This window comes from Galleria mellonella, unplaced genomic scaffold (genome assembly GCF_026898425.1).
Source record: "Galleria mellonella isolate WM207_F2 unplaced genomic scaffold, CSIRO_AGI_GalMel_v1 utg65, whole genome shotgun sequence".
Taxonomy (NCBI): domain Eukaryota; kingdom Metazoa; phylum Arthropoda; class Insecta; order Lepidoptera; family Pyralidae; genus Galleria; species Galleria mellonella.
This window is the reverse complement of record NW_026442138.1, coordinates 6234201-6246616: the sequence shown is the minus strand read 5'-3', so window position 1 is coordinate 6246616 and position 12416 is coordinate 6234201. Positions and strand designations below refer to the sequence as shown.

Genomic DNA, 12416 nt, shown 5'->3' with positions numbered 1-12416 from the left:
TAAACTATCTTCTCTGTTTCGTGAACGATTACTAACGAGCATAACATACCTTTTAGTTTGTAACAAATCAGCAATAAAATTATCAATTGTTGCTTCAAAACTTTCTGTTTTAATAAGAAAAGCTGTCTTTAATTAGTGTATTTAATTAAAAAACATATAAAACTATTTCAAATAATAGTGGTAATAATTAGTGGTATATTATTAAAATTTATTTTAATACTTTTGATTCCAGGAACAACTAAAAATATTTCAATTTTTGTTATTATGGTGTTGTGATTGAAAAAATTAAATTGTCCAGCAATTACCATATTTGGCGTGTTAGTTTGCAGTGCTATATTATTAAATACGAAAAATCGTCGATTGGCATATTGTTTAATGAACGATAGAAGAAAAAAACAATTAAATGAAGCCGAGTGGCAAATTTTAATAGGTGGTGATCGGAGGTTTGACTGCTGGCGCGTGGTACGGCCTCCGCTTGTGGACTGCCACGGAATCAGCTCGACATCAAGCTGTTCTATACGCAGCCACCACAACACACTCTGGAGGTATTAACTAAAATATGAATAGGCCATTTTCTACTACGTATCTTATATATTTTAATCCCCTTATTCATAAAAACAAACCTATTTTAGCTATTGAATATTATATATATATATATATTGAATATTGAATATTATATATATATATATATATATTGAATATTGAATATTATATATATATATATATATATATATATATATTTATATATATATATATATATATATATATGTGTTTTCATACAAAATTTTTAATCGCGCATTACCACGTCCTGCCACGTGTCCGTACTGAAGACTGCAGACTGCGGAGTACTTGCACACGATGATGCAGGGCGTGTGTCATGTGTTTGAAGTATTTAATCCTTTGCCATTTTTGCCATATTTGTTCAATTAAAAAAAGTAGTAAGTAAAAAATATCTTTCACTAATTAATAAGTAAATAAATATATTTTTTCTCAAACAGAGCGTCTCCGGCGACCGGTTGCTTTTCAATCCGGCGAAGGTGGTCCAGTGATCACGAGTGGGACCAACGCGGACGCCGACCGCGTTCTGGGAGCAGTGTCGGTGGCGTTCGCTGCACTCGCTGCGATAGCAGTCACAGCGCTGATACTAGTCTTACTGGCTAAGCGAAGGTACATTTTCTATACTAACTACTAAATCAGTTTAATATATAAATTTGGCAAATTAAATTACTATGATCAATGCAACCAAGTTTTATTATAATTATTACAGAAACACTGACTAAATAAAATTCGTACACATGTCACACACAGGGACAAGTTTTGTTAGTAACGGGGTCTAACAGCCTATTTGCTAGTAATATACCCTACCAGTTTGGCTTCCATACGATTCCCCCTGGAAACCATCATGGCTTAATTCTTGTGGAACTTTTCACTATGGGTTAACTGGTCTGCTTTTATTCTCACTTATCATCTCTTACTGGTAGGTACCCCGTCAGTGTGTACAGGCAGCGCAGGTGGGGTTACCTTTACATTCTCACCCATAAAAAAAACTATATCCACACACTAATGTGGTTTTTATATTGTAAGATATTTTTAAATAACCCGAAAAATACATTTACACACATTGTCATGTCTCATGCTGATTTCTATTGGTAACAATGCGTTTCTTTTTTCAACCCTAGCATGCTGTTTCCATGTGGTACTCAACAAGATGAGGAGACCCGTCGTTGTAGCCACTCCGTCGCCAGCACGGACAAGTCCGTGTGTCCCGAGCAACAGAACATACGGAATTGTCAGCATGATTACAAACATGATAAACTGTCGCCGGCTTCTGGTAAATAATATATAGATAGATAGAATAACATTAATTTAAAAAATTACAGTCACTTACAAAACAACATGAATATCATTAGTGGAAATCAAATTTATGAACTGAGTTAATGAGTTAATATGTAGTGTTTATTATACTTTGTATGTATTTCTCTTGCCTATGTTTAGTAGTCACCCCGTGGTTGTAATTCGACCATGTATTCTAATAAATGATTTTTTTATGGTTAATAAAAAACAAATAATATTAAAGACAAACAATATTAATATAGTCTCAATTTGATCACACACTTTAACAATAAACAAAAGAGTATATGTGCGTGTGTATGTAAAATATATAGTAGTGTGTGTATTGTTTTTTTTATTGATTTAATGTTTGTTTATGCATAATTAAAAAATAAATTTAGCATTCTGCACTCCTTCTCTATATAAACTATAAATGTGCGAAATATCATACTCCTCGGTCCGCGCAATTTTCGTAAAAAGGTGTACAAAGTATTTGCTTTATGTATTAATATATAGATAATTGTAATTGGTTTTACTGTAAAGTACACAAATCGTATAACTGCTTATATTTATTTTTAAATAACAATTTAATTCACATGAAAAGGTTTATTAGAAGAAATCTCTTATTAGAAACAAGCTCGCCTTTGTAGGTACATTACGTTTGAAATTAAATGTTCTTATCACTATGCGTACAATAAAGAAAAAACAATAAGAAACTGCAAAAAGAAATTGTATCTAATTCATTTGCAGGGAAGAAAATTTGAAAGAAAAATATGTATAGTATTTGGTCTTTTATCACACAAGATCATTGCATTTAACGAGTTAAAAGTGTTACAGTAGCAAAGAGATTTTGGTTCGCTCTAAGTTTTAACCTCTTAAAACATCACCAAAGCTTAACTGTGATTGCTAGCCCGCCTGCCAAGCGTGGTAATTATTAGCAAACCCCCATTCTCGCCCCCCTTAATAGTTTATATCATGAAGATGAAGATTATAGTAAAGTTATACGCAGTAATGCAAAAAATAACACGTAATATTACTATATAGTACTATATAGTAGTCGTATTTATATGTACCTATTATATATGCACGTTTTTTATACCAAAGTTACAAAAAAATATCGATAAAAAATTTGGTGTTACGCTATTTTCAACTGATTTATAAAGTAGAAGGATCTCAATTCGGTTGTATTTTTCTTAATGTTTGTTACCTCGATCTAAACCGATTTAGAAAATTTCTTTTTTTACCTGAAAGGATATATTTACAGTTTGATCCTATAGAAATTTTATCAAAATCGGTTCACTACTTTCGTTTTTTAATCAAAATAACAAATTTTGTCACAATTGAAGTCGATTTCTTTTATGGAACACGATCTTTAATCATTCATAATAAGTTGCTTTATAACAGACGTGTACGAGATAAGTCCGTACGCGACGTTCGCGGTGGGCGGCGAGACGGCCGCGACCCTCGACCACACGTTGCAGTTCCGCACATTTGGCCACCGCGACAACGACGCACCGCCGCACCGGCCCTGCAGGAAGCATCCGCAGCGACACCGCGACAGGGACGGTAAACATTCCAGCTCATTACAATATGTAAATTAGAATGTTACATTACATCTTTTATATTTATTTACATTTATTTACGTCATCATTATCAGACTATTATCATCATAACAGAAAATTGTCATTTTCTAATTATTAGAAAATGAAAATTTTCTAATCATTAGTCATTCTCTAATCTAATTTAAAAATATATTTATTAATGATATTGTAAATCATTATATTTAACCAGTTAAAAGTGTTACAGTAGCAAAAAGATTTTGGTTCAGCCTAAGTTCTAAGCTCGTAAAAAAGGGGTTCAAAAAGTGTTCAGGTAGATAGAAGAGATTATTAGATAGGGTAATCATCATCATCATCTTCCTGCCCTTATCACAATTATTATTTGGGGTCAGTGCAATATTGTTTTTATCTATATTACAATAAGATTTGGCTTTTAGTTAGAGTAATATTTTAGTCTTTTTACCATACTTAGTGGGCTGATTCTGAAATTTTATCTTTTAAGTTTCTATTATATATAAGAGATCATTTAGAGTAGCAGTTGCAAAAAAATATAATATTTTGCTAATTTGCCAGTAGATGCTCACACGCAATACTAGTAGTTACTAAGAATAATTTTCAGCTTTATGTTTTCCCTCTTAAGGAAATAAAAAATACTACAATACTACATAATTGTGCACTCAACTATGTTGTTTCATTAAAGATTTCAAGAAGTATATAATTGGTAGACAGCGCATGGTTTCGTCAGTAAACAGCAGATCTTGGGTCTAGTCAAGTCGGCGACCCCTGATTTAGAGAATATTATTTTAATATTAGCTCTACTCAATAAGACCAATTAAAATATTATTTTTCAAAATTATATATTTATAAGATTAGTTTAGAAAATAACAATTCATAATCTATCCTGTTATTCCAAAATGGGGCAGAATCTCTAATTGTCATTTTCTAAATTTATCCAATTAAAAAAATACAGTGATTGCTATTTCAGAAGTAGTCACACCACATGCCATAATAATGACAGGGATATGTAAAAAATGAAATACATTCTTATATATAATAAAATTTATAGTAGAACAAAACTATAAAATATTCAAAAATATACAGGAAAAGGTACTTACTTGTTTTTAAAATTGATTTTCAAAATTTCAAGATTTTTGTTTATGAAAAATGCTTGTAAATGAAGTTATAATCAGATGTTAACAATATAACATAGTAGATAACACATTTTTGATTGACATGTTTAGCCTATACACAGAAATAAGTAGGTACATATGTAGATAGTTTAAAATTATACATAAAAGCATTTTTTCTTTATAATTATAAACAATTATTATATTCAGATTATAAGATACAATTTTAAAAACGTATGATAGAACCAGTGTAAGAACAATATCGTAATTAAATAATTTTAATAAGTATAAATGAATATTCAATGTAGAAATATGTTGATTAAGGTATAGAAAGAAAGAAAGAAAGAAAAAGCAAAAATACAACCAGTTTCATTACAAAATAAAGACAATAATAATAATAAATAAGGTAAATAGTTCCCTTCTCCGTCTCATATAGTAAGTATATCGTATAAAGCTGTGGAATAATTATATATAATGTCTTTTGGTGTGACAGTGGAAAAGCACCATTCCGACTGCGAGCTGCAGCAGCTCAGCCGGTACGAGAAGGTGCGGCCGCGCCACTGCGCAGGAACCTCCTACTGCGTGCCGCTGTCCCACCACGGTGACGTATTTTTTTATCAACTTTTAAAGGGAGCAGTGTCTCAATTCAGCTAGTTTTTAGTATGTATTACATTGCTATTATTTCTTATTTATTCGTATACGAATGAATGAATGAGATGAAACCAAAATGGTTCTGCTACACGGTTGCCGTGTGCAAAGGCTTTAAAATACTTAGCGTGCTATAAAGAGGGCAATGGGATGGTCATATACTTCGAAGAACCAACAACCGATGGGGAAAAATGGTTCTTGAGTGGCAACCCCGTACAGGCAAACGTATTGTAGGACGACCCTCCCATTAAATGAAGTAATGACCTCAAATGCATTGCAGGGAGTCAGTGAATGCAGGTGGCTCAGGACCATTCCTTATGGCAGTCTATAGGGTAGGCCTCTGTTTAGTAGTGGACAAATGCTGAGATGATGATGACGATGAATGAATAACAAATCTTTAATGTTTTTCTCATAGAAAGATAGATTATATATTATGTATATGTATGTATTTGTATATGTGTTATATATATATATATATATATATATATATATATATATATATATATATATATATATATATATATATATATATATATATATATATATACATACTCCTCTCCATCCAAAGGTTGCCTGAAAGAGATCGCTCTTAGCGATAAGGTCGCCCATTGTTTTCTCATTGTGATTATTTCTTGTAATTATTTATATTTATAATAAGTTTACTGTTGTAATCTTTTGGAGGAAACAATAAAGAGTATCTATCTATATATTACATAAAAAATATATGATCTTTTTTAACCAAAGGTGTTGGTTGTCATTCCAAGTTGTGTAACTAGAAGGTATAGAAAACAATATCCTTCATAATATCATAACAGGTGGCGGTGGCGGTAGCGGCGGCGGAGGCGGCAGCGGAGGCGGTTTCTCCGAAGTGTATGCGGGCGATTCTAGCGTAGAGTCCGGCCCTGGATCATTATCACCGCGGACGCACCACGAGCATAGCTAGCGGCGCATCCAAATACGAAAACCGACCATATCCGATAAATAACAAGTCTCATTATTAACTGCATCCAATTAGTATTATAAATAGGAGAGGAAAGGAGATATAAAGAACTTTCCAGTCCGAGCGTTTCGAGTGAAATATTTGTTGATTCGTTTTTTTTTTTTTTATAATGAATTAAACTTTTAAATATTATTTATTTTATAATTGATTTATGTTCTTTACACATAACAAATATCCTATCATATCCATATTATCACAATTATATTATTACTTTTAATAATTGCGTTGACCTTCGTACAATGCTTGTGTGTAAAAAAGTTTGTTTTAATTGAAACGACATAGTTAAAAGAAAATACAGCGGGGGCATACGATTTCATAATCAAAATAGGTTCGTTGAAATGTTTTTACCAGAACTCAAAACCAAAATTATTGCTAATAGTACTTAGCGTCCTAAAAACTGAAAAATAGGATTTTTTGTTAAAAAACAAGGAATCAAATGTAATCAGCGTTATAGTATTACAAATTAGGAGTGAATACAGCAATATCTATGTTGAAGTTAAAATATCTATATATTGCCTAATACAAGATATGTTATATATCAGTGTTGTCCAATATATAATATTAAATTAAAACACCTGATTGTAACGAATGGAGATATCAGACTGGTATAGATGATATTAAAATGGGTGATAACCTTTTTTTTGCTATTAATTTAAAAAAAAAAACAATGTACAGATATCGGAGCGGTATAGATATTATCCATGCCTATACAAATATCTAATTAGTGTCACGTTTATGATAACTTCAAATTAAGAATACAACAGTATAATAGATACACATAATAGATTCTAGAAAATTGGCCAACTATATTGCTAGACAGCAAATAACGGCAAATATCAAATTTACAATAGTCTGTTTTGATAAAACATAATGAAAATTTAAACAAAGAAGTAATTGATCTGTCCGTTTATATTTTATTGCATCTATATATTAAAATCATAATTAAAGATTGCGTCCCACAAACACCGATTTCAAAGTGACACAATCAGTTATTTTGTTTTAAAAACTAAACTACTCAATCGATTTAGATAAAATTTCTAAGAAACAAATTTGTAAGTATGTCCTATGAAATAAAAGAAGAATTTTCCAAATTGGTTTGGAATTGACGGAGTTATATGGTAACAAATATAAACAAATACAACCGAAATCAGAACCTTTTTGGAAATAATAAACACAATAAACTTTTAGATTTAATTTAGATAAAAAAAAAATTAATTGATAAAATGTTTTGCTTTGTTACTATTTTCATTTAGCGTTTCCGTGACAATTTCAACAAAATTTGATTTATAACATTTCATTAAATTTTAATAAAACAAACTATATATACGAACTTTTACAGTAAATAATTAGACACTTCCGATTGTTAGTCGAATAATTCAAAATACAGTAAGCTTTTTATATCTCTACAGTCAAAACATAACATTTATAATCACTACTGACATAAAGTTTTATAGAAAATCAGTTAAATCAATGAATTAATTAAAATAAGGTTTAATACTAGGTAAATACTCAAAGAACTGCCATATAATGTTATTTAAACATACTCGTTCGTACTTGAAACAAAATAGATAGGATAAAATGTAACTAAACAAATTGAATAGAATACCTAGTTGCTTGTCTTTTTATTACGCGATTCCTCAGATAGTAAACATCTTTATACAGAACGTTATTTGTATTACATCTTACTGTTTAATATAACAAGAATTCTGATTATTTATACAAAGAAAACTCTCTATTTAGTATTTTCTATTTATGCAACTTAGAATGGCAAACAAGCTGACGGCCCACCTGATGGAAAGTTGAAACCGTTACCTATAGACATGAACAGTATCATGGACATAACAGAGTATACTGTTTCGGCCATGATACCCCTCATGCTTGCCTCTAAGTATATCTTTGTACCCTGTAATTTCATTACCATGTTCCACCTTATTTTTTTTTATTTTATCTTTTCAAATTAAGTTATTAAATATATAAGTACAACTTGATGTCGGATCATCATCATCATCATATCAGCCATTAACTGTCCTACTGAACATAGACCTCCCCCTATTGGGAGGTTTTGCCAGTAGTTGCCACCGCTTGTTACAGACTATAAAATGACTGTTTACATCGAACAAGTTTATTTTATTAAGAGTATCGATAATTCATAGTAACTACGTCTACATTATGACGATCTTGGTGATTTAGCAATATAATACACTGCCCTTTTTTTAATGATCGCAGGTTCGATGCCTGTTCAATAGACGTAGGTACAGTCGACATCAAAAGTCGATAGATTTTCTAAACTCAGTAAACTGTGAATTCATTCATATCACCTTATATATATCGTATAAGGTTATAATTAGTTAAATATATACAATTGTATTAAGTTTGCTACAAAATATAGGGGTTTAATCTATTCTAATTGATTCTTAATGTATTCATCGACTTTTGGTGCTGACCATACATGTACTTAAAAATAAAAATAATCCATATTTGTAGTAGGTACGAATTACATAAATATTTGTATTTAAAATCATATAATTTCTAATTTCGCTTCGAGATTTGTAAAAATATTAGAGAATGTGTTAATTTTTCTTTAATTACAAAATAACAATAATAATTTTTGTGTGTCCTAGTCATTTTCGTTTGTTTTTTTTTTTTGTATTATTTTCTCTTATTAATTAATTTACATAATTTAATAAACGGATTGGAATGGTGTTATTAATTTACGCTGATGGGGTACAAGTGATGGATAGATTGGTGAAGATAACAGTAGGTCAGTTGATCCATCATGAGGAATTCACCAGCAGTTAATCACGATGGTTTCCAAGAGACCCCGCGTGCAGGTAGACCTGACATAATATCACTAACAATTGTGCTACTAATTCTCATTACTAACAATTAATTCCCCCCCCCTTCCCACTAGTTTAGTTTGTTCCATTTTTTTTCCAACTTACTGCACTTTCTCTCCCTCTACCTATGTTTTTATAAATAAAATAATATACTAGGTAGATAGCCAACTTCGTGTCAAAGTTATTATATAAAGATGTAAATAAATAATCTAGTCAGACTGATATTTAATATCTATTTTAATTCGGAGCTTACATGTGTAAATAGGTTTTGTAGATACCATCAAAACTAGTCAATTTTTATTGAATGTTTTATGACAATATGATTGTATTTTGTAAATAATACGAAAATAAGTATCTATGTGAGAATCTGGTTAATATAAAATAAATTAAATATATTTAACGCAAACAGTTGGTTTTATTTGGGCACAAGTAAAAGCTTAGGTAACGCGAGGATTATTTTATTATATATAATTTTCTACAACACAGGGGGCAAACGAGCATGCAGTTTACCTGATGGTAAGTGACTGCCATTGCAGGTGTGTTGTCGGAAATATGCTCTTTTCTTGAGGGTTATTATGTCGTAACCGTTCGCAAAGACTGCTGCTGGTTGATTACAAAGAATGGTTGTGCGTGGAAGAAGATGCAACGCACGGTAGAGGACCGGCACCTTTATCCGTACACTGCTGAACAAAGGCTTGTCCTAAAATGGCTAAAATCACGATAATGATTCAATCAATTGTCAATCGAAATATACGTCACTATCAACTTTGTCGTATTAATATATCACGTAACAATTGATTGAGTAATTAAAGCGCTACAAGAACACAAATAAACTAATTTTCATATTAAATTTATAAGTAATATTAGTAAGAATTCTACGGACCTTATACGGAGTGACATTAAGGTAAAGAACGGAAGGAAGTTTACCTCTTCTTTCAATAATGATACTTTCAAACTTATTATAATATTATAATGTGTTCTCGACCTTGTTGTTGTTTTCCTTTGGTTATGAGATGTTTTATAATAATAAATAAATATTCCATTCCTTTCCCGTGGGTGTCGTAAGAGGCGACTAAGGGAGGGCGAGAGATGGGCAGCAGCGACCCTTTTAAAACATCTCCAAAGCCTATTACTGCCATTGCCAACGCGCCTGCTAAACGTGGCAACCACTGACAATCCCCCCCCCCCCCCCCAGGGAGACGCTTATATTCAGCAGTGAACAGTTAATTGTGGAGAACTGATATGATGATTGCATTATATTGATGGTGCGAAGTTAGTTATACTAAATTTCATCAAAATCCGAGCAATCTAATTAGGTACTGATTTATTCCAATGTATTGATAATATATCTAAATAATCCTTACCAATATTATAAATATGAAAGTGGGTTTGTTTGTTATCTTATATTGCCTTAACGGCTTAACCAATCACTATAAAATTTGACATACATGTACTATATGCACGGAAAAGAATATAGAGTGTTTTCTGTTCCCGTCGACGAAATGACGGGTAAAAGCTAGTATAGAAATAAATTTGAAAGTAACGTTATTAATGAAAAAGCAGAGAGGTAAGATATAACGACACTGCAGTAACGTAAATAGCAATAATTTTTATACTGCAAACACAATACATTGTAGAAAGGAGTCAGAGACTTGATCAAAGAGAACGTCAAGTATAGATTGTTAGAGTATATAACCTCAATGGTATGGTAATATTAATTCTTTTTATATTTGACAGTCTACTAATAAAACTTGAAAACCGATGTCTTTTCCTGTTGCAGATTATTTTAATTTAGCTTTATCCAACATGGTAGCAGAGCGTAAAGTGAATATATTTTAATTTAAAATCACTGTATTTGCTTGCGGTGACGATTTACGGTGTAAAGTAAATTTTCAATAGCGATTTGAGGAAAAATGGCGACTACGAATTCGGTCGTTGTTCCGGCTATAGAAAGATTAAATGGGCTATTAAATTACACCCAATGGAAGTTCAACATGCGTATGGTCCTAATGCATGAAGATTTGTGGGACTGCATAGAACGGACAGATGCTGGAAAACCTCGTTGCAATGACAGAAAAAAACAACAGAAGGCGCTAGCGAGAATTTGTTTGAGCTTGAGTCCAATGGCTGTTGTACATGTTCAGAATGCCCTGACTGCATATGAAGCTTGGGAGAACTTGGAAAAAGCGTACGAGGATAAAGGTCTTACAAGAAGACTGGGTTTGTTACGTACACTTTTTAGTCTAAAGTTAGAACAATTTGCAGACATGGAGACGTATCTATCACAAATATGTAGTATTGCTCAACAACTGGTCGACATTGGCACTCCGTTAGATGATGAATTTTTGGCTGTAATAATGCTAAGTGGATTATCACAATGCTATGATCCACTAATCATGGCACTGGAAAATTCTAATCTGAAATTATCTAGCGAATTCGTAAAAATGAAACTATTACAAGAGGATTTGCGACGGCGTAATGGCGGTTCGGAACCGGCTGAGACAGTGTTAACGGTGAAACGTCAACAGAAACCGATAAGGTGTTTTCGCTGTAAGAAACCTGGACATTATGCAAATGATTGTCCTAGTAGGTTTACTAAGAAAACCGAAACATCCAGCGGTTCATCGGTAAAGGCTACGATGGTATCTGCTTTATCGACGACTGTACGGCAAGATGCGTTCTACATTGATTCAGGCGCGAGTTGTCACATGTGTATTAGTGTCGATATTTTATCTGATTTTGTACCGGATGAAAGTGTAGAAGTTACTGTAGCAAACGGTGAAATACTTCGTAGTGCGGGTCGTGGTAGTACTAACTTTTTAGTCAAAGCGGGATTAAAACATATAAATGATGTATTATTTGTACCGAATTTGTCATGTAATTTGTTGTCAGTCAACGCATTGACAAATGATGGGTATAAAATTTTATTTTCGTGTGATTTTTGTCAAATTCTGCTAGGTGACAATATTATAGCGACTGCACGAAGGGAGAATGGTTTGTATAAATTACAAATGTGTGAAGTTTCACGTAATGTTCAGCATAGAGTAACTGATGCAAAATTTGTACATTTCGATCTTTCTCTAGCTCAAGAGAAGAATGCGGTGATATTGTCATTGCCGTCAACAACGTCAGATATGTCAGCGTTTCCTGTGTCGACTGGTAGGCGTGTTGATCAAAACACGTGGCATCGTAGACTTGGACACCTGAATGCTAAAAGTATGGGATTACTGAAGCGTGGAATGGCAGATGGAATTTCGTATGGTAATGAGTATGAACCGTGTGTTACCTGTATAGAGGGTAAGTTACCAAAATTACCTTTTCCGAAAAAATCATTTAATAGAGCATCTGACGTATTAGGGTTGATACACACTGATTTGTGTGGACCCATGCCTAAAAGTTTAATAAACGGGGCTAG

General features: G+C 32.2%; 1 protein-coding gene across 2 annotated transcripts in view; it reads left to right on the top strand.

Moving 5' to 3' along the window:
* LOC113519801 (cell adhesion molecule Dscam2-like) overlaps positions 1 to 9553 on the top strand; it is a 158038-nt gene extending 148485 nt beyond the window's left edge. For both annotated transcript variants that reach the window (XM_031914195.2, XM_031914193.2), the window contains 6 exons: positions 431 to 545; positions 999 to 1167; positions 1680 to 1831; positions 3235 to 3396; positions 5010 to 5117; positions 5980 to 9553. In XM_031914195.2, the coding sequence (XP_031770055.2) occupies positions 431 to 545; positions 999 to 1167; positions 1680 to 1831; positions 3235 to 3396; positions 5010 to 5117; positions 5980 to 6107 (834 nt within the window). In that variant the 3' untranslated portion in view covers positions 6108 to 9553. The remainder of the gene's footprint in view (positions 1 to 430; positions 546 to 998; positions 1168 to 1679; positions 1832 to 3234; positions 3397 to 5009; positions 5118 to 5979) is intronic.
* Positions 9554 to 12416: the final 2863 nt, after the last annotated feature.